The sequence below is a fragment of the Peromyscus maniculatus genome, chromosome 10 (assembly GCF_049852395.1).
Source record: "Peromyscus maniculatus bairdii isolate BWxNUB_F1_BW_parent chromosome 10, HU_Pman_BW_mat_3.1, whole genome shotgun sequence".
Classification (NCBI taxonomy): Eukaryota; Metazoa; Chordata; class Mammalia; order Rodentia; family Cricetidae; genus Peromyscus; species Peromyscus maniculatus.
Genome location: NC_134861.1, coordinates 80,954,998 through 80,978,495, shown reverse-complemented (window position 1 = coordinate 80,978,495; position 23,498 = coordinate 80,954,998). Strand labels below are relative to the sequence as shown.

At 39.2% G+C, this 23,498-nt stretch overlaps 1 protein-coding gene across 7 annotated transcripts in view; it reads left to right on the top strand.

Moving 5' to 3' along the window:
* The first annotated feature begins 4,487 nt into the window (after positions 1 to 4,487).
* Cenpc (centromere protein C) overlaps positions 4,488 to 23,498 on the top strand; it is a 54,223-nt gene continuing 35,212 nt past the window's right edge. For 2 of the 7 annotated variants that reach the window (XM_076546518.1, XM_076546519.1), the window contains exons 1-8: positions 4,736 to 4,976; positions 11,623 to 11,666; positions 13,737 to 13,807; positions 15,410 to 15,480; positions 16,206 to 16,329; positions 18,717 to 18,999; positions 19,794 to 20,000; positions 22,110 to 22,714. In XM_076546518.1, coding sequence (XP_076402633.1) covers positions 4,959 to 4,976; positions 11,623 to 11,666; positions 13,737 to 13,807; positions 15,410 to 15,480; positions 16,206 to 16,329; positions 18,717 to 18,999; positions 19,794 to 20,000; positions 22,110 to 22,714 — 1,423 coding nt within the window. In that variant the 5' untranslated portion in view covers positions 4,736 to 4,958. Of the gene's footprint in view, positions 4,574 to 4,735; positions 4,977 to 11,622; positions 11,667 to 13,736; positions 13,808 to 15,409; positions 15,481 to 16,205; positions 16,330 to 18,716; positions 19,000 to 19,793; positions 20,001 to 22,109; positions 22,715 to 23,498 lie in introns of those variants that run through there. The other 5 variants (XM_042257598.2, XM_076546517.1, XM_006983817.4 and 2 more) reach the window with 5 other exon arrangements.

The window sequence follows — 23,498 nt, the reverse complement described above, 5'->3', positions numbered from 1 at the left end:
CAGCAAATGAATTCCAGGACAGCCAGAGTTACACAGAGAAACCTTGTCTTGAAAAGCGCGTGCGTGCACGTATGTACACACACATAGAAACACACATAGTATGTACACACATACTATGTTTATAACACATAACTGGAATAAACAGCTTTAAATTTAATAACAAGGTGGAATACATGAATGAGTTATTAGTCACAGTCTTATTTCCAGTCAGTTTTTATTGATGCTAGTAGAATAAAAGTGTTTTCAGTAGAGAAAATAATAATTCTAGTAATATAATCTCCGATATCCATAGGCACTCATATGGGATTTCTTCCTTCCCTTTTTACCCAAGAATTATTGACATAATGAGCCTTTCAGAACATGATTTCCAGAAGTATTTGGGTCAGAAAAGAATGGTATAAAACCACTGCTACTGAAGTTATACAAGAAGCACTGTTTAATAATTTAATTTGCTAGACTTAGCATTTTCAGTATTGTATAAAGAATTGCTTTTAGCTGGTAAGAGCTTTTTCTGGTTATATGTTGACAGTATTTTTATAATGTAACTATACACACACACACACACACACACACACACATATATATATATATATATATATATATATATATATATATATATATAAATAGTTTGGGAGCTTATCAATCTCCCCTCTCCCCTTTTAAGACAGTGTCTCACTATGTAGCTTAATTGGCCTGGAACTCACAGAGATCTGCCTGCCTCTGCTGGGACCAAAGGTATACGCCACCACATTCATCTGAAGTTGTGAATCTTGATTGACACTGATTGTTGAGCACCTAAATTAGCAAAGGGCAATTCTGGATGGGTCTGAGAACATTTACAGAAAAGATTAACGAGAGGGAAAGATTCCCTTTGAAAGTAGGTGGTACCATCCCACACACCGGGGGCCCAGATGGAATAAAGTGGGGGGAAAGGGGAGGGCTAGTGAGCTAGGCATGCTTTCTCTCTGCTCTCTGGCTTCTGTGGTATGTGTGTTCTCCTGTGCCACATCCCCTCTCCCATGTCATAGTGGACTGAGACTTCTGAAACCAGGAGCAAAGTCAATCCTTCCCCCATTAAGTTGTTTTCTCACACTAACAGAGGCCAATATATAGAGACCACCAGTTCCCAAATTAAACCAATCACAAGCTACTGCTAGCTTTAACAGAAACTAGGAATTCAGAATAATAGATACTTTGGGGATAGAGTAATGCTCATATTGTTAATCCAATTTGTTTAAAATTCATTCTACCATTGCAAACTCAATATATATATATAAAATTTGAGTCTATATTTTTCTTTTAAGATCATTTAGTTGGCGTGGCTGGAGAAAGGAAAGCAGATTGATGTTTCACATCTATTTTAACCCTTCCTAAAGGGCCATTCTTTACTGGAGAAGTCGAAAAGGTTAAAAAAAAAAAAACCCTCTGCATTTTTCAGAAAGTTTTCTAAGTAGGATTGGGAAGAATCAATATGATTGGCAAGGAAGAAGAGAAGCAGAATTAATTCTTATGCTGCCTTTGGTTTTTCTCACCAAAGAAAAGGCAATAATGGCACATAAGCATCCGACTTTTCCATGGTAATGTGATGGGATGGTCCAGCGTGTGATCACTAGTTTCGTGGATGTTGACAATTTAGCCAGGCGGCATCAGTTGTGCTGCTGTGTATCATGTCAGGTGTGATGTGGCATGAACTCAGAAGCAATAAGCAGTCTTGCTGTTCACTGGTGTGCTACTTGTGGAGGCTTCTGTGAGGTGGCAGTTTTGTAATTGTGGTGACTTCCTGATTGCATTGCCTATATGTTCTTAGAGACTGACATTATTATCAGGTTCCTAATTTTCAATTTGCTTCATGATTTTAGAAACAGTGGCTTAATTCCACACTGTGTCTGTGAGCGTGGTTTCCCATTCCCCTTCCCCCCCAATACACGGTTTTATCATTCCTCCCAAGATTCTGTAAGCTGATAAATGCCTGATGGTGGATGAGTTTTGTTCTGAACTAGTGATTACAAATTGTTGTGCTTTATACCCAATCCTAGATTAATACAGTCCTTCATTAACCATAGAATTAGTGAAGTTTTATTTTAACATCAGACGTGTTCCATAATCAGATTCCCTTTTGCTAACGTTAACATATTTTTCAATATAAGAAAAGTGTTCCATATTTCAGCAGTGTTTCGTTTTTACCGCATATCTTTGCAGGCAGTTTTCTTCATATTTCCTCTTTTACACAATCTCTAAATTTTATGTACTACCGATAAGATAAAGTTTGGCATTTTCTTCATTTATGGTTTTCTGTAGCCACTTTGAATTAACAGATACTTAAAGATGATCCAAACATAGGACATTGTGTGGCATTTCCCCTGTGACAACACCGGGAAAATCTTGTTATTTATGTGCAAGGCCAGTATGATCACACACAGTGATTGTTGCCATCACAGGGTTCAAAATTAAACTCTGTGAACTGCCATTCCTGTAAGTCAGGCAGGTAAAGCGCTCCAGCTGGTTGGTTTTGATGACGTGGAGGATTCCAAGTCCTAGTGCATTTCCCTCCCTTTTTGCTTTCTGAGCTGTAAACTTGATGAGGTCTCTAGAAAACAGATGCATTCATCCTGGAGATGGTCTCCTCTCACCTCATCCCTTGGCCAACTTCAGCATTTTGATGACAAAAGACCAATGGCTGTCCTGTTCAGTCATCTTCAGTATGTGGCCTTTCTGAAAGTTTCACATAGGATATCCAAGAGCTTCATACTCTGCAGGGGACGGAATATTTTCATCTGCGTACAGGTCTTCAGGTTTGGCTGCATCAGCACAGCATGGAGAGAGGTGGCGGGAGTCATCTTGCAAGTCATCGTGGATGGCATCACTGACCAAAGCGACCGAACCTTCTGTATTAGTGATGTTCTCTTTGTCTTTAGTAGCTGGGAGACTCAAAGATTCACTGTCAATTCTGTTTATTCTCCTGGAGTTCAGAGATTGCTTATGCTTTTTGGTTACCAAAGTTTCCAAGAAAAAAATCCGTTTTTATCTTAAACATTTCATCTGATTCTCTAGAGTAGATCCACTCTCAACTGATTCTTCAGCAAACGGTGCCTGCACATTTGAACAATTCAGCATCATATACTTCCATTTGGTCACAGGTCTTTCTTGTTCAAAATACCCACAAAGCACAGTGTTGTGTTTGAGGACAACAGTCCCAAAATTGTTTCCAACATGGGAGAAAGACTCTATTTCAGTAGCCAGGATCAGCTGACTCCTCTCTGAGGTTCATCCAGTGGATACAAGTTGCCTGGATTCCGCAGCTTTCCATTGGAGAAGAGGATTAATAAATGCAGCTCCTGCTCTTTAGGTTTGCCGCAGCTCTGCTGCCCTCTGGCGGATCTGGCCGGCAAGCCTGGCAGACGTCGGCGCAGCCACCAGGACGGCTCTTAGAGAACACCATCATTCTAAAATAATCTCCAATAAAGAAAAAAATATTTCTTTATAGGTATGAGTGTTTTGTCTGCATGTATGCAAGTGCATCACCTGCATGCTTGGTGCCAGCTGAGGTCGGAGGAGGGCGTCGGATCCCCTGGAACTGGAGCTACAGATGGTTGGTTGTGAGCTGGTGTTCGGGTGCTGGGAGCCGAATTTTGATCCTCTAAGAGTGCGGCAAACGCTTTTGACCACAGTGACATTCATTTACTCATTATTTGTTTGTTTTTAAAGGGCATTTTTTCCCTCTCAGGATATAGTTTAGCTACAGGCTGCAACTGTGTGACTCTAAGTGACCCAGAAGTGGTACGGGATAGTTTTCAGAACATCGGTTTATTTTGTTTTCCAAACTGGGCCATTAATTTTGTGTAAGACTGAAGCAGGCACTTTCCCTTAATAAGTCGCTCTGCTAATACATACATACATACATACATACATACATATTCATGCAAATTACTAAGTCTGCAATGATAAATAATTTCTACATACTTGAAAAAAAGATAGACGACTTTATTATCGTTATCATTTTCAGAGATAATGTATAGATAGATGAGCTGGTTTGGCTGCAGCTGATGAATCTGTGTAATCTGTTCAAGATGTCTGTAATTTCTACCTCTAATCCTTTTTCTTTGGTTTTTTCGAGACAGACAGGGTTTCTCTGCGTATCCCTGGCTGTCCCGGGACTCGCTTATGTAGACCAGGCTGGCCTCAAACTCACCGAGATCCGCCCGACTGCCTCCCGAGTGCTGGGATTAAAGACATGCGCCACCACCTTCCGGCTCTCGCTCTCTAATTCCTCCTACTATTGTCTATTAAACCGTAATAGAACGTAACAAACGTATTATACATTTATCCCAAGGATCACACGTGCTCGATCTGCTGCTTTCCAAGTAAAAGCAGCCATGTATGTGCACAGCAAGCTGTGCTTGAAGAAAACCGAAGACTGGAGCAGGAGCGTTAACCCTAAGGGAGGGCGGGGCGCCGGGCGGGAGGCGGGGCACCGGGCGGGAGGCGGGGCGGGAGGCGGGGCGGAAGGCGGGGCTGACGGGCGGAAGTCGTAAGCGGGAGGCGGGAAGACGGGCGAGAGGCGGGGCGGAAGGCGGTGAGACAGGCGGGAGGGAGAGACGCTCTGCCGGTCGGCAAGGCGCTGGGTGGGAGGGCGGGGGGAACCTGCGAAAGGCGGGCTGATAGGTGGAGTGACGGGCTAGGGGGCGGGATGAAGGGCGGGACTCGAAATAACGCAAATAACGGCCAATGGGCTATTGGCTGCGCGGTGCGTTCTGCGCACGCGCAGCAGTTTTTGAATCCTCCGCCTCTGCTGTTTATTTAGGGCCAAGTCTGCCGTGCGGATCCGGCGGCTCCTGGGCCGCCTCCGGCCGCCGTTTGCCTCTCGGCCTGCGGGGTTTATTCTTTTTTCCACCCTCCTGGAACCTTGGCCTGCGGGGGCTTCCCTCTCAGGCCTCAGTCGGGCATCGTGGGCCGGAAACATGGCCTCCTTCCATCTGGTAAGTGCCGGTCTGGGCCCGGGCTGCGAGCTGAAGCGGCGGTCCTGGGGTGGAGCGGTGCAGACGCGGGGCCAGTGCTGTGAGCGGCTGGTCAGGGGTGGGTCAGGATGGGTGCTGTGAGCTGCTTGTCAGGGGTGGTCGGGATGGGTGCTGTGAGCAGCTGGTCAGGGGTGGTCAGGATGGGTGCTGTGAGCGGCTGGTCAGGGGTGGTCAGGATGGGTGCTGTGTGCAGCTGGTCAGGGGTGGTCAGGATGGGTGCTGTGTGTAGCTGGTCAGGGGTGGTCAGGATGGGTGCTGTGAGCTGCTTGTCAGGGGTGGGTCGGGATGGGTGCTGTGAGCTGCTTGTCAGGGGTGGGTCAGGATGGGTGCTGTGTGCTGCTGGTCAGGGGTGGGTCAGGATGGGTGCTGTGAGCTGCTTGTCAGGGGTGGTCAGGATGGGTGCTGTGAGCTGCTGGTCAGGGGTGGTCAGGATGGGTGCTGTGAGCGGCTGGTCAGGGGTGGGTCAGGATGGGTGCTGTGTGTAGCTGGTCAGGGGTGGTCAGGATGGGTACTGTGAACGGCTGGTCAGGGGTGGTCAGGATGGGTGCTGTGAGCGGCTGGTCAGGGGTGGGTCAGGATGGGTGCTGTGTGTAGCTGGTCAGGGGTGGTCAGGATGGGTACTGTGAACGGCTGGTCAGGGGTGGTCAGGATGGGTGCTGTGTGCTGCTGGTCAGGGGTGGGTCAGGATGGGTGCTGTGTGTAGCTGGTCAGGGGTGGGTCAGGATGGGTGCTGTGTGCAGCTGGTCAGGGGTGGTCAGGATGGGTGCTGTGTGCAGCTGGTCAGGGGTGGGTCGGGATGGGTGCTGTGAGCGGCTGGTCAGGGGTGGGTCGGGATGGGTGCTGTGAGCTGCTGGTCACGGGTGGTGGGTCGGGATGGGTGCTGTGTGCAGCTGGTCAGAGGTGGTCAGGATGGGTGCTGTGTGCAGCTGGTCAGAGGTGGTCAGGATGGGTGCTGTGTGCAGCTGGTCAGGGGTGGTCGGGATGGGTGCTGTGAGCTGCTGGTCAGGGGTGGTCAGGATGGGTGCTGTGTGGGTCGGGATGGGTGCTGTGAGCTGCTGGTCAGGGGTGGGTCAGGATGGGTGCTGTGAGCTGCTGGTCAGGGGTGGGTCAGGATGGGTGCTGTGAGCTGCTGGTCAGGGGTGGTCAGGATGGGTGCTGTGAGCGGCTGGTCAGGGGTGGTTAGGATGGGTGCTGTGAGCTGCTGGTCAGGGGTGGTCAGGATGGGTGCTGTGAGCGGCTGGTCAGGGGTGGTTAGGATGGGTGCTGTGTGCAGCTGGTCAGGGGTGGGTTGAAAGCAGCACAGGTAACAAACCAGCTGTGATTGTAGACCAGCAGTCGGAGTAACTGGACTGTCTGTCAGTCTCAAGGTTTCACATCGTAGTTTCATCTATGCCTGCTTTTTTCCCTCAACAAACAAAAAACCCTGAAATTATACTTTTTGTCGAAATACTATTTTGTGTGAAGTTTCTAATATTAACGGGACAATTGCTGTTGATAGAACTTTTAAAAGGTGCCAACTTTGAATGTTTGATGTGGACCAGAACTTGCCACTTTATGTTTCTTGACACATTGATATTCATTAGTCTTTCAAATTTCATGTGATTACTATGCTCTCACCTAGCAGTTCTATTTATCTTTTTAAGAAAATCTTCATTGATGATCTCCTATTGTGCAGTTGTGTATGTATTCCTGAACATATATGAAAAGACAGTATAGTGTGTATTCTGCAAAATCATATGTAAATTACATTGCATTTGATCAGAGGGAAAAATCATTAAAGCCACAAAGAACAAGACTTAAATGCTTGCTGTACATTATCAAATACCTGTTATAACCCTACAACTATTTTGAGCTTATTAGTTCTGATGTCTATATGTGGTCTGTTTAGAAGATAAGGGCAGAGAAGAGTTAGGGGTTATTCTCAGGTATTCTTACATACTCAAGTGTTTTCAAGGGGATTTCTTACCTTAGACATATTTGGTTATAACCAGAGAAACTTTGGTTTTTCCCAAGGTAGGCTTGGGGTTGGGATGGGAAGGATGAGGGCATATCTAACAGGTAACCCTAACAGGGTACTTAGTGGGTAGAGGCCAAGAATCCTGCTAAGCATCCTATAACAAAAAGTCATTCACTCTAATACAGTTTGGCAAATCCAATTGTGTTGTACATTTTTTTTTTTTGAGAACTGTAGTCCTGGTGGAAGAAATTCAAGTTGAGATCAACTGAAGGATAAATTGAAGTTGACAGGTTGTACTTTCAAATAAATATTTTCTAGATTTTAACTCAGAATTAAGGAACCTTATTTGTCTTAGTTACTACCTGCTTTTGAGTGTGCCTAAAACTCACTGACATTCTAGGAGATGCTCAGTATTCATGAGCAGGTGACCTAGCTTGTCCTAAAAGTGTTCCTACTTAGCAGAGGAAGAGGTAGCATTGTACAGGTGTTTATGTTTAAAAACATGTTTCAGTGTGGAGATCTGTGATCCTTCAGTTTACTGAAATGAGAAGAAATTTCATAAATTCGGGTCCAGAAGCTTGTGTAATTTCCATTCTCAGGATTGGCTTTTATTTCAGTGCCTCACAGTGCTGAATACTGGAGAGAGGCCGCCATGTCTGCTTTAAACAGGCCGCCATGTTTCCATCAGATGAGTAATAGTGGGGCTGCTTTAAAAATACTGCAGCTGCAGGTTTGAGGTTGTAACATAGTGGTATGTTTTTCCTGCATTGATGGGTCTTGGGTTTAATCTTGACACTAAAAGAAAATTGATAGTAAAGCCAAATTGTTAGACATTTTTTCTTTAGCTTGCTGCTTATAAAATGGATTCTATCTTTTTGCTTTTAAGATTATGGGTTCTCACCTTTTTTAAAAAAGATTTTTATTTAATTTTTTGTTTTTATTTATTTGGCATATCTTTTTGTTGTTGTTATTGTTTGGTTTTGGGACAATGTCTCATGTAACCAAGGATGGCCTTGAACAGGAACTTACTATATAGGCAAGGATAACTTTGAACTCCTGTATACATCTCCTGAGTAATTTGGATTATAGGTCTACAATACCATCATGCCCAACTTTTGGCAAGCATTTTTGATTCTTTGAGACAGGGTCTCATGTTTCCCGGGTTGACCTCGAACTCTCCTTCCACTCTTCATAAATCCTGCATTACAGGTTTACCACCCCCTCATGTTTATAGGTTCTGGGGATTTGACTCAGAGATTCCTGAATGCTAAGAAAGCATTCTATCAACTGCACTCCATTCCTGGCATAGATTTTTTTTTGTATGTTAATATGGCATATAGTTTAGTAGAAAAGTTTTAGTAGAAAAGTTCTGGAAAGAAGATAAGTTATCTCAAGACAAAATCTTTACCCCAAGTTTCTTTATGTTTTTTGAAAAATATTTTATTGTGTGTGTGGGAGGGAGTGGGGGCGTGGATCTGTGTTTGTTGGTTAGAAGGTTCTCCACCTTTGCATGGATTCTGGGAATCCAACTCAGGTTGACAGGCTTCACAACAGTGTTTTTACTCATTGGCCCATCTCCATGGCCCTTTCATGTTTCTTTATATCTATTTTGTTTTTGCCTTTTCTTCCCTTCCTAAGCAACACAGTCTGAATAATATTAGGTAGAACTAAACGACGTGGCTATCCCTATGAATCGGAAACTGTAGTGACTCAAGAGCTGGTGTGTAGGAGCAAGCATGAATCGGGTTGACACGATAGCCCAGTTTACAATGCCAGGGCATTGGATGTCGAGAAGGTAGTATCCACATGTTTATGGACATGGGGACAGCTTCTGTAGTCAGTGAGATCAAGTATGGTCGTAGGAGTGATTCACTTGGGCTTTTTGGTGAGGGGTGAATCCCAGCTAGGGAGCAGCGAGTGTTTCAGTGAGAAGTAATCCGGTGTGGTATGAGGAGGACATCCATACTGGACTGTTTGCATAGTGAGTTAGAATCGTGGTGGTCTCATGGGACATCTTCACAGGACAGTGGCTTGGAACTAGGTGAGAGAGCCTGAGCAGAGGTAGGGAGATAACATGTGGAAGGTGTGGCTGAGACCCATATGGGAGAGCTTCCTTAGCAGATAGGCCTCTGGGAGGTTTGATCAGACAGAGTGAGGTCAGTAGAGTAATCGATTAATACAAGCTACGTTAATCAGCTTGAGGATGATCACATATATTCTTTCATACTTTGGAGAAGAAAAAACATAGAATGGGTCCTGTGATTTTAGATTGTAATTGTAGGGATCTGAACTCAGATACAGAGAAATAGAGGTGCACACATATTCTCTCCGTTGTCTTACAGGCTGGAGAACAGATAGCAGCTTCCCCAAAACAATGAGTATGCATGACATTCAGTTCATTCCTGCTTTCTAAACTAAAACTAAAGGGAACTAAAGATCTCTTTAAAAATTGTGGCTTTCAGAGCTGGTGCAGCCAGCATAAAAGTTAGCCTAGAACAAGTAGAATATTTTGTATTTTTATATACCACTGGGTGTAATAAAAGTGGGGTGAAGTAAACAACTGGTGTTGATAGTGCTCTCATTTTTAAGAGTGTGCTGGTCATCATCTTACCACGGAATCCAACTTGAAGCTTGTCCTTCATCGTTCCATAATTAACAGATATGGTCCGAAGGGCACAACACCTTTGTACTCTGCTTTGTCTTTCCTTTGTTCCCCATTCCTGCCTTTCTGTGGTGGGGTACATTTTAAAAATTAGTTTCAATTTTAAAATTATCATAGTTTTAGGTAATTCTGCTCTTCATTGTTAAGAACTTTTGCTCTTTGCTTATTGTTGATAATATACAATCTTAGATTTTTATTTTTTTGTTATTTATTTTAGAGAGGATTTTGTTATGTGGCCCAGACGACCTCAAACTTACAATCCTCTTGTACAGGCCACCACAGCAAGCTCCATTTTAGTTTTAAGAGTTCTGTATTTCAGATATCTTTTAAAATTATTAGTTTTCTTATTTTTAGGTTTTCTCCATTTTTGTCTTTGGCATTAACTTTCTCTTGGGACATTTTACGTTTTAAAAATTCATGTCTTGATTTTCCTTTTCTGTTTTAGAGACTTAAATGTCCAGTAATCTACAGGTGTTGGTCATATTTGAGACTTGGACAACAGAATACTTGTGAGATACGCAACTTTAGGTTGGCTGTTCCATAAATATGCTTGTTAGGTCCAAAGGAAACTCCCAATTCCTCAAACTCCAAAAGCAGTTCACATTTCCAGAAGTGTGATTTCTGGCATTTAGAGAAAAGCCATCATTCCTCAGGAACTTGAGAAGCTGGTTTCCCCTCTACCAAAAGTAGTCATTTCCCTTATTGCAGAAGGGCAAATGGCTACCCATGGTACCTATCAGCATATCAAAGCTCATGCTGACCTTCAGGCTCCCTCAGTAACACAAGCACCTGTTACACATTTCAAAGTCCATGCTAGCATCCCAGCCCTTCTCACCTCCTTTTCTATCCTAAACTCCCTCCATCTCATAACTTCCCTCCCCACAGATACTCATTCTCCTTAGAACCCTGCTATTCTTGATGTTTTTCTTTATCTCTGCTCTGCTCCTGCTTCTCTCACTATGTTTTCTCTATTATCTATCCCTTGCTGGTCTCACTGTCTTCCATATAGCTTTGGACAGGTCCAGTCTGTTGACCATGTGTAGTCTACTTCTTTCTTTCTCTGCTCTGTGCTCTTCCCGAGGCTTCTAGCTGTTCTAACTCATACCTATAATAGAAAATTTCCTCTTAACCATTTCATGTCATGCTGTCAGTTTATACAATGCTTTCTTTTAATCTCTCCTACCCACCTTTAGTAAGACAGAGTCTCACTATTTAGCACAGCCCAGGTTGATATCAAAGTTGAAATCCTCCGGTTTTAGCCTCCTCAAGTTCTGGGACTACAGTTGAGTACCCGCTGTGCCTGGGAACTGCTGTATTGCTGTTTGCTTGTCTTATTCCTTCTGTTTTATCTCAAGTTCCTTTTCTGCATCTCTGTGGCTTTCTCTATGGCAGATTAGTCTCCTTGAAGGAATTAATATATTAATATATCCAATGGAGGATATTATATATTATATATCATATATATATATAAAATAAGGATATCATATATATCCAGTGAAGAATATTAATATATAATATTTGATCTTACTTTAGGTTGCTACGGTTTTTGTCATATTTCATTATTTATCATGCTTCATCTCATTTCCATCTTTCAGAAAATTGGTTTTTTTTTGCATATGGCTTTCTATTCCATTTCCATTGTTAATTTATTTCTTGCTATTTCATTTAGTATGTGTGTATACTCATGTGACATGTGGATATCTGGGGACAATTTCATGGAGTCAGTTCTTTTTTTCTAACTTAACTTGGATTCTTGGGATCAAACATGTCATCTAGGTTGTATTGTGAGTAGAAAGCTCCTAACTAACCATCTTGCCTGTCTCTAGAATTCTTTATAGTACTATATTGGACAGTTAATAGATACTTGTTAAATGAATAAATGGAAAAATATGTTCTTTTGTTAATCCTGTATTGTACTGGAATTGTTTTGAAGATGAGTTGTATTTGATTATAGTTTAAAAAAAATTAATAGTTAACTTTTCTTTCAGGATCATCTAAAAAATTACCACAGAAGATTTTGCCGGCCTTCCAGGTGACATGCTTATACTTAAGCTTTTAAGACGACTTATTTTCATCTTCAGAAAGTGGGGTTTTTAATTTAAGATAGAAAAATCTATTACCTTTGGCTGATTGATTTCTATCCACACTGATTGGTCTTTTAATTATTTTATATAAGAGAGAAATATTAACACAAATCATCTAATGACTTAGTGGAAGTAAGAAAAAAATACTCATAGAATCGTGGACAAGATGAATTAAACAGTGAATTATTAGCACTTAATAGTAATATTAGTGAAATATACTTATTTCAATGTTTTTGGACCATAAAGAGCTTGCATTTTGTTTGAAAGATTTTTTTTCTGTACTATCAGTAAAATTATATAATTGACAAAAATATTACTTATAATAGGATAATAAAGTAACAGTTTATGTCATAAAAGGTTTTTATATAATTTAGCTATTAATTTGAAGTATACCCAGCCATGTAAAAAAATTATATGGAATTTGTGTGAATTTAATGAAACATTAAAGGTTTAGTGTAATTTTAAGCAAAAGTTTATTAACTCTCTTTAGACCTACATATCTAAATTATGCTGACCAAAATCCAGATGTCATTCATTAGGTAAATGCTTAAACTCTATGATATATTCATAGCATAGAACATTATTCAGCAATAATTGGAATGAATAGTTCATTCTTGCAATAACTTTATTCTCTAAAGAATTATAGTGAGTAAAAAAAGTCATTGCAAAATATTGCATACTATACAATCTCATTTTTATGGATGATTATTTTTTAACTGACAGAAATTTAGAAATGGACAGGTAGTTAGTGGACAGGGGTTAGGAATGATAGGATGAGGGGAGGACAGAAGGGAGTTAGAGGAAAATAGATCTATTGCTGAAAGGGCGATACAGGGATCCTTATGGTGACCAAACCAGTGTCTTGTCTCTGGTTGTGATATTGAACCTACAGAGGTAATACATTGGGTAGAATAATACACACACACACACACACACACACACACACACACACACACACACACAGAAATTGAAATGATCTATGTGAGATAGTTACTGATAACCACACAGATTAAACCGGTTAAAAGTTTTGAGTCCTTTTAATGGCCAAAGAGCAGACTCGTGCCTCTGAAAAGGCTTAGTGACCAAGCTCAGGGGTACAGTATTTTTAAAGACAAAAACCACAGTTATATCAGTGCTGGCAGTTGGTGGAAGGGGGGCGTCATTCACATTAGTGAGGGATTTTTCCATACACTACATGATAATTATTTTTGATTTATATTTCTCTTAGTTGCTTTAGTTTTATTTTTAAACTTCCACAAAGATCAGTTATTTCAGTTATTATATCTGGATCACAATCAGGGTCATGACAGTTCCCAAAGTGATGCCAAGATAGATGTGGCTATTGGAGGTTTGGAAGGCTGAGAAAGTCTAGGCAGACAAAATAAAATTGTATTACATTAGTCATTTCAAAACATAAAAACATGAGTGAGTACATATTGAACCAGAAAAAACTGAATGAATATATTATAACCATATGGCAATGTAAAATCAATACAATATTTAATTTAAACTATTTCTATCCATTCGTAATTGCTGATTAATTAAAAATTAATGCTATTGAATCCAAAGTGCACTTGAAAGCTTGCAGAGAAGACAATGTTACTTGGAGATGTCGAGACTGGTGTCTATAAAGTCTTCATTAAAGAAGCATTTAGTGCTTGAAATAGAATTCAATGGTAGACAAGTTAGCCCGGAATGCCAAAAGCCCTGGGTTTAATTTGCAAAACAAAAGCAAAACATTTCGGAACCAGTTTAGTTCTTCAAAAATTGGAATTGCTATTGAAATATAGCAGTTGTCTGAACCAATTTTAGATACAGATATTCAATTTTGAGTAGATATATGTAGATAATAAGATAACTTCTCTTAATATTATATACAAATAGAATGTTTGTTGGACTCAGACTACCAAGTTTTTCCTCTTTACAGTTAACATTTTATATGGGATTTTCAAGCAGACAAGTAACAAAGTAACACATATCTTACAGAAATTATATATTTACTTTTTCTTTTTTATTAGAGCGCCCAACATTCAAGCAAAGCAAGGCCAGAATGTGCTGGATATCTTACAAGACTGTTTTGAAGAACAAAGTAAGGCTTCATTTCTAGACGGACTTTCAGAGTTGGTATAGATGAAAATAGAAATTTATCACTAATGTCAAATGTAGCAGATATGTTCTAGCATTTAAATATGTAGGGCAGTTTTTTCATAACTTTGAATATACATAATCAATCCTTATATCTTTTGGTATATTGAGAAGAATATAGAATACTGTAATGTGCCATCTTTAACTCACAGTAGATCCCTATAAACTGGAACTCCATAGATCACTACTTTCCACAAAAGAAAATATTTCTTTAATGTGAAAATCTAAAATCATATATGCTTGGAAATACAGAAGTTTGGATATGAATATCATGCTACAAATGGAATATTCTATGAAATTTTATTTTATGTACAAAATTATACTCAGTCTTTGTATATAAAGTGTATGTGAAATGTAAGTAAATTTTGTGTTTAGACTCAAGAAAAATCTTAAGATGCATATGTAAATATACCAAAATCTGCATAAAACACGACATTAGGTACTTATAGATCTAAGCATTTCTGTAAGGGAGAAAGCATAAGGGATCATTTGAATTTGAAGTAATTTTGGCAATTTACATTTGTTTATTTCAAAGTGATGAATTAACACACAAAGCGTTCTGAGGCTGAGCATGAGTAGGCGAGTGGAGAGAAGAATGGTAGATGCTGCTCTTGAATGTCAGCTCCCCAAGCCTGGGCTGGAACATTGACTTCCAGTGCAACTGTTGAGAGATGAGACTTGAGGTGTTGTTAGATCATAAGGTTTCTGTCCTCATGAATGAATGTGAGCCAACCATAAAGGCCTTGGGAGCTTTGTTGGTTCTGTATCTTGCTTGGGATAAAATAAAAACTCTTGCTAGATACAAAATCTCTGAAATCTCTGAGCTTTTTAAATCATTCAGTTTCTTGTATTTATTTTGCAGATCTCTGGGTATGAAGCCCAGGGCGTTGTGGTTGTTAGGCAAGCACTCTATCACCGAGCTACATCCCTAATTCAGTCTCAGGTATTCTGTTACACAAAAGTAAGACAGCAGAAAAAGTATCTTCATTACAGACAGAAAGAACTGAATTTTTTTTTTTTTTTTTTTTTTTTAGGAATTTTGTTTGTTTTTATATTTCTGATGTTCTGTAGGAACATTTGACATCTCTGTTTCTTTTGGCTGATTGTATTTTGGAGAGTCAACTGACAGTTCTTCACAGATCATATAGAGTAGTGGTTCTCAGTCTTCCTAAGACTGACACTTTATACAGTTCCTCACGTTGTGATCTCCCAGTCATAAAATTATTTTCATTGCTACTTCATAACTAATTTTGCTACTGTTATGAATCACAATGTAGATATCTGTGTTTTCCAATGATCTTAGGCAACCTCCATGAGAGGGTCATTTGACCCACAAGGTCTCATGACCCACAGGTTGAGAGCCATTGATATAGAGTCCCTTTAATTGTTCAATTAGAATTTTTCTTTCGAGACAGGGTTTCAGTATATAGATCAGGCTAGTCTTAAATTCACAGTGATCTGCCTGCCTGAGTGCCGAGATTTAAAAGTTGTATTCCACCTTTTCCAGCTTTTTTTTTTTAAGTCTTGTCAATGGTTTTTATTACAGATTCTCCAGAGTCCTTGCGTTGTTCCACACCTAAAGTGAAAGATAATCATAATCAATCAGCAGGCAAAGAGGTAAGTCTAATAGAACTGATGTGGGTTTGGTACTTTAATGAATGATATTTAAACAGTGTTCTTATGTACATTTTAGTTGTCTTATTCTTTAAAGAGAATCCTATGGTTCCATTGCATTTCATAAAATTTGAAGATATTATAAAATTTTGGTTTGGTATTTCTAGTGTTTGAAATTGGGGAAAAAATACAAAATTATAGCAATCCTTTTTGTTATAAACTAATACTTAAGAGTTTTAGGGAAATGGGTAGCTTTAAAGTTCCTGATTAGACTGACAAGTGTGGTTGTTTTCTGAAGACTGATGGGACTGGTTGCTGTCCACAAAAACTGCTTTTGGTTGATTATCCAAAAGTAGTGTGCAGCTTTAGTTAGAATCCCCCCCCCCACCCCACCCCCCGAGACAGGGTTTCTCTGTGTAGCTTTGCGCCTTTCCTGGAACTCACTCGGTAGACCAGGCTGGCCTCGAACTCACAGAGATCCACCTGCCTCTGCCTCCCGAGTGCTGGGATTAAAGGCGTGCGCCAACAATGCCCAGCTTTTGCAATGGCTTGCTATTAGCTCTGACCCCCAGGCAACTTTATTTATTAACATACAAATAAAATCACATTTCAGTACAAATAAAATATCACCATACTTCAGTATATAGGACCATCTGCTTTGTTGTTTAACTGACTCCCCCCATTTTAAAAGCATGCATCTAATCAGAATTGACAATTAATAAAAGTAGATTAATGTATTTCTTTGTGCTCAGTGCCAGGCATCATGTTCAAAATCAGTTCTGGGTTCTTCAAGGAGCAAAGAAGCTTTTCTGCAAGTTGCTGCAGAACTGAGTGAAGCTGCTCATGGATCAGGTTGGTAGCATACTCATGACAATTAAAAAGCTGCCGTGACAAAGGTGGTGACACCTTGTGTCAGGTGACAAGATCAGGGTCTGACAAGGTCTGGTTGATTGTGGTCAGGTTGATTTTCTTCCCCCTTTTCCTTTTGCTTTATTCTGTGATAGGTGCTGCAGGGTTTTTTTGTTTGTTTGTTTTTGTTTTTTATTTTTACATTTTCTTTATCTTTGTTCCAAATTAGAAGACTACTATTCTGTTTGAGCTCATAGACTCAAAGATTGAAAAGAAAAATCTAATCACTGTTTCCATCATTTTGTTTCGGGAACTCTTGAATTCTTCCACAGCTCCATTGGTGCTCATAAATTTAAAAGAAATAAGCTTGTGTGTGACATGGTTGCCCTGTGTAGCATATATGCTTCTAACTGACTATGGGCTTAAAAGTATAAATATATACATTTAAAAATTGTTGTTATTATTTGCATGTGCATGTGTGTACTGTGATTGGCATGCCATGGCATGTGTGCACTCTGATTCACATGTCATGGCATGTGTGTGGAGGGTAGGGGATTACTTTGGAGCTGGTTCTCTCCTTCCATGTTCACACAGGTTCCTGTAATTGAACTCAGTTGTCAGGCTTGCTTAGTAAGCAGCTCTACTCACTGAAACATCAGGCCAGACCTGAAATAATCATAATAATAATAATTATTATTATTTTTAATTTTTTGAGACAGGATCTTACTATGTAGCTCTGGAACTCACTGTGGCTATCAGGCTGGCTTCTAACTCAGAGATCAGTCTGCTCTCTTCTTCCAGAGGATTGTACCACAATGACAGCTGAAATTATATTTTTAACTATGTAACTTAACACTCTTTATTTTAACTGTAGAATGTGTGACTTTTAGCTGTAAGCCTAGTTTCCTATTCTGATTAAACAACAGTCCTTTTCCCCCAGTAGTACATATCCATAATAAGATATTAATTTTATTATGAGTGATATAATATTTCATGTTTGTTTTGTCAGATACATTCATTCATTAATCTATGCTCTTCTGAATTTATTTTTTGTATTGAATTTCAATCTAATTTAACATACTTTTGAACTTGGACCTCATTTGTTTTTTACTGTGTCAATATAGTGTTACATTCCAGGTTTGGAGTATGTATGATTCAAAACTAACTATTTTCATTTCTTCACCTACCATTCACAAAATGTTTCTCTGAACTTTCAGTTTTATTCGGTTCCTGATAACTTTGTTAAAACTCTAACTAGAATGGGCTTGATGTTGTAATTTTTGACAATTTTTCTTTCTTTCTTCTTCAACAACATATATATGCCCTTCAAAATGCTAAAGCTTGAAGGGCACTATAAACTGTGTAAACGGATAACTAAGGTGTAGTAGAAAGTGTACATACGAATTATCTGATAAGGACTTTTCCTCCATAATACTTACCCCTGTCCCATAGTACAACCTGGCGCTTTGCTTCTCTGCCACTACAGGCAGAAGAGAGCCCCATGGCCCGTGTTCTAGAGCAAGGGTTGGAGTTTCCCTCTACTCTGTATGCTCTTACCTTATTGGGAGAATGTGGGCTGTTTCCTTTCCCTTTGCTTAGTGTCGGTTCTGGGTTGCAGACATCTCAGACGCCTAGTCCAGGGACAAGTGGGAAGTGACCAGGAAACCCAAAGACCACATTGTGAATTGTTCCTTAGTCTTCCGTTTTCTATGTCGATACCCTAGTTCCTCTCACGGTTCAGAGCCCCGTTTTTTTGGTTGATGGGTGATTTCTAAGGAATTTAGTTTCATTAAGAGGTAGAAGTAGAGAAATGACATCTTACTACTGAACCACAAGCCCTTTTTTGTTGTATTTAATTTTTAAATCTGTGCACTTAAGAGCAATAAGTTAGTATGAATACTGTCTAGGCATTTTTCTTTGACTGAAGGTGATTTTATGTAAGTATGTTTGTATATTCTCTGTATATGTATGTAGATACATGTATGCACGTTATGTGTATGCCTGTTATATTTGTAGGTATGTTCATCTAGCCACATTAGCTTACTTGCTCTTAGCCTATCCATAGCAGAATTTCATCATTTCTCTGTTCTGCATTTAGCTGTGTACAAACTGTACATCTCAAGACTTTGGGCATACATTTTGGAGTTTCTGTGTTTGAGGACTTCTGTGTTTTCATAACCTCAGATGGTGTAGACATGCTTCAGTTCATTAATTTGGTATCAGAACTCTTAAAATACTTAGGTATTTTAATTATAGGCCTTTGGTTCTAAACTTAATGAAATATGTGTCATCTGAAAGCTTATTCTAACTATGGTTAATTTTTTAAAGTACACTTGATTTAAGTACTGTTTTTAACTACTAAGAACTGTCATCATTTGACTTTCTTTTAGTTCAGGCTAATGAAGTTCATCCGAAAATTCCGGCTACTGATGTTTCTAAAAGTACAGCGGACTCAAACAACATGTCAAGTAAAAAAACAAATGGTCACCACAGTGCCACCAATGCTGACTTTGTCTTACCTGGTGGCTCCCCTGTGGTTCTTTTGGGTGCAAAAGCATCTGAATTGCAGAATGTTATTTCATCTCTTAGCCAAAAAAGAGTGGCTTCCGTCTTAAGAAATTCAGGAGATACAAAATCTTCAAATACAGACATTTCTCTTAAAACCAGGAAAAGGTAATTTTTGAGTAATAATTCTTAATTTTTATCCTTATATCGCAAATGCTAACTTAGCCTCTTATGTAGGTTTGAAGAAAGGGGTTGAGGGGTAACATGAGAAGAAAACAAATGCTTTTGCTTAGCTTTAGTTTTTAATTAGTCGTAAGAAAGGCATTAAAGTATACTTCAGAGAAATTGGGAGGTTAACGTTTCTAGAGTCTGTGGGAAAATGTTTTCTTTGTGGGGCTGGTGAGATGGCTCAGCAAATTAAGCCAGCTGGTGTGCAAGTCTGGTAACTAGAGTTCAATCTCTGGAAACCAAATAAATCTGGAAAGAGAAATCTGATTCCACAAAGTTGACCTCAGCGTCCATGTGTGTGCTGTGGCATGTGCATCCTTATACATCATACATGCAGATGCACAATAAATAAGACAGTTTTCTTTGTGATAGTTTTCTGTAATGTCTTGTTTATTTAACATTTTTTAGTTATCTTACAAAATAATAATTTTCACTGACATTTTTATATACCATTGTACATTGCTTACATTCATTCTACCCCATTATCTTTAACTTCTTGAAAGAAACAGTTTATATTTCCTGCATATTATTTGTGATTGCAAGGTTGAGTATTAGGTTCTTTCTAGAACAACAAAGTGCAGATGAGTTATAAACCTAGTTCCATTTCTTGGAGCTTTCCTTTTTGCTTTTAGGATACAAACAATAGGTTATTTAAGATACTTTGTTATTTGGAGACCTTTGTTATAAGTGTAATTTACCTCATGGAGAATTTGCTTACCTTTTCAACCTTTCAGGTTAAACTTTGAAGATAAAAGTATTTTGAACAAAGCAGAAATAGAGAACAATGTATTAGAAGAAGATAGCACATCAGAAGTACAAGAAGGAATAGCATCAGAAACGTCTCAGAGAAGACAAGATTTGAGCAATGAAATCCAACCACGATCTAAGAAGAGTTTTTCAGCATTGTATTTAGAAACTGTCAAGAGGAAAAGTGAATCTAGGTAAAGTTATTACAAAACTGTCCTTTTGGACATTTCTTCTGATTCATTCTCTGAACCATATCTGGATGTTCTTTGTTATTTAATATAGAAATCTTATTTTCTTTTCTTGACTTATAACATTTTCATTAGAATTTTGTACAATGTGTTTTGATCATTCATACTCCTCCCCATTTATACAGCTCCCCAAACTCTTCCCAGATCTGGGCTCCTCCCTTCCCTACCCGCACAGCTTTGTGGCCTTTTCTTTTTTAACATGTTAAGTCCATTTTGTGCTGCGCATATATTCTGGAATGTGTGACCTTCCCACTGGAGCGTGTCTTACTTACCAGGGCTACATTCTTGAAGAAAACCAAGTATCTCTCTGCCAACAGCTCTCAGTTGCCAGTATCCTTGGTTAGAGGTGGGACTTTGTGCCCACCTTGACTGGCATGAGTTTGCACAGGTCGTATGTATACTGTCACCACCACTGACTTGACCTATGTTCAGCAGCCCCGTTATGTCTGGAAGATACTGTTCCTTTGAAGTCACCTGCTGCCTTTGGCGCTTATATTCTTCTCACTTCTCTCCCAGAGATCATCCTTGATCATTTGATCCCTTGAGAGAAGGGAGTGTGATATAGATATCCCATTTAGGATAATCCATGGTCTCTAATTTTCTGTAGGTCTCTTTTTTTTCTACTATAAATAGTAGCTTCTCTGTGAGGGTTGAGAGATGCCTTTATGTATGGGCATAACAAAAAGCCAATAGCACTTAGTTTAATACTATGTCCATTTAGACAATAATAGTAGCAGGTTGTCCCTTAGGGCCTATGACCCATGTAGCCACAGGTGCTTGACCCCAGTAGTGCTGCCTGGTATGGGTTTCATCTTGTATAGTGGGAGCTAAATCCAGTCAGAAAGTGTTTGGTTACTTCTGGTATTCGTGCCATTATTGTACCAGTGAGTCTGTTAAGAGACCAGTCATTATTGTAATTCAGGAGTCACAGCTGGGTCAATAAGATTGGCCATGGAATATTGCTGCTAACTAGCTTGCTCCCTGGTGGCTCGCTCAGCCTGCTTCTTAGACCATCCAGAACCACCTGCTTACGGGTGGTACTGCTCACAAGGGGCTGGGCCCTCCCACATCAACCACTTAGTAAAGGGATGCTCCATAGGCTTGCTAATATTTTGGAGACATTTTTCTATTGTGTTTCCCTATTAGAGAACAGTAGCTTGTGTCAAGTTGATAAAAACCAAACCAAACAACAACAAAACCCATAAAACAAACAAATACAACCAGGGCAATTACTAAATGTGTGAATTGCCTAAGATGTACAAATGTGTTCTTTTATGAATATTTTAGTAAATTTATAGTCTTTTATAACTGAGTATATGCAAGTATGATAATGCTTCCTTAGTAAAATAAATTCAGGGTTAGCTATGTGGGGATAGAGGACTATAGCAGAAGACAATGATTTGTCCTCACGACAACAGATTATGTGGCATTGTCTACTTTATAATAAGAGTCATCTCTCCCTGTTTTTGCAGCACTAGATTTCTCGTGCCTGTGTACCCTAGTCAACTTCATTCTGAACCACTATTATTGTATAGAGATATCTGTGAGAATAATCATGAAATATTAGAACTTAAGCTGAAATTTCGTATTATAGTTCATTTATATGAATGATGATTACATTTCTTTCGCTTACATCTGTCAGATATAAAAAGGATAAGAAGGCATTCAAGATCAGTTATATTATTTTTCTTTTAAAATATTAGATATGATGGCTTATTATATTTAAAATTGTTAATGTTTTAGATGTAAAGAAATGCAGATATCTGTACAAATAGTTTAATCAAACATGGATAAGGCACGCACTGTTTTTTTGTAAGTAAATACATTTGGGTTATAATTATACAATTGTAAATTTCAAGGTTTTAGCATGTGTATTGATTGAGGGGCATTAAAGTGGGTGCCCAACTTTAAATTTCTATGATCTTAGTATTATAAAATGAAGAAGATTAAGAGAAAATTGAGGAGACTTGTGATTTTTATTTCCGGTAAAGAATATTCAGTAAACAAAGATAAAACTTCAGTTACTTTAACTGTTAAAATAATGTTTGGTTTCAGTTCCATTGTTAGGCATACAACAGCAGTTCGACCTCTTTCATCTCCTCCAAATGACATGAAATTATTAGAAGATGAATTTATTATTGATGAGTCAGATAGAAGTTTTGCAAGTCAACCTTGGGTGACAATACCAAGAAAAAGCAGACCTCTGAGACAGCACTTGCCATCTCCTGAAAACATTGGAACTCCTAAAGATAAGAAGTCAAGAGAAAAACCTCATAGTGTGTCAGCTAAGACTTTGATAAGTGGCTCCCAGTCTCATAAGGCTCCCCCAAAAGAGAAATCTCAGCCTTCTGTTGAAAACCTCCTGGGGATTAGTCGTACGGATGAATTGGAAAATGACTGTAGATCTACAGAAAATAAAATGCATTCTGAGAATGCTAAAGAACCATCTGGAAGCAAAAGGACTGTAAGACAGCAGCAGAGAAGAGCATCAAAGCCTACAATAGTTGAAGAGCAGGTTAACGTGCAAAAGGGTAGAAAGGGGAAGAGGAACATGCCAAACACTGGCCGGGACAAGTCACATGTAAATTCAGAAAGAAATATGGAAGACTGTGAAGAGGTGAGAAATGAGCCTGTTCCCAAGAAACAGATGCTGCCTGTTGGTAAGTGTTTATATTAATTCAGAGTATGAGTATTTATAGTTGTTATATTCGTCCTTAGCTTTCGGAGATAGGCAAAGGAAAGCTGCCTGCAGATTCACAAGTCTTTGGGGTTCTTTTTGAGAATCTCTCTAGTTTTAGTTCAGTGCACAGTCAGGTTTTTATTTATTTATTTATTTATTTATTTAAATAGATCCTAAGGCAGAAACACCCATGGAGAAGTGAAAGACTATCAACAAATTAATGAAAGGTTTTCACCTGCTAACATGTGTGTGTGTGTGTGTGTGTGTGTGTGTGTGTGTGATGGGTATGTAGATTGACAGATACACATGTATATAGGATGAAAGTAGAAGAACAGAAAATAAGTCCCTACCCAATATTGCCAAAGATCTTTATATCTTCACAAAGATTTTTGAGTAAAGAATGAATATAATGTTCTGATGTGTTGCTATACTGATTCTGATATTCCATTTTTGTTACAAATTTAGTAGCTTAAACATAACACTTAAAACTTTTTTCCTATCTTATATAATTTTTAGGTCAGAAGTTTCACAAGATGGAAACAAAGATCTTTGTTTAGCTCTGTTTCTGGTGTGTCTGTAAGAGCTCTGCTCCTCACTTTTTCCATTGTGTTTAGGTACCCATAATCCTAGATGGTCCTTCTCCATCATCAAAGCTTAACGTTTCTTCTGTGGCTCATTTCTCACTTTTCCTGCATCATCCCAAGTTCTGTTTGATCACAAATTTTAAGGCTACACGATTGAGCTAGTAGGGTTAATCCAAAGTA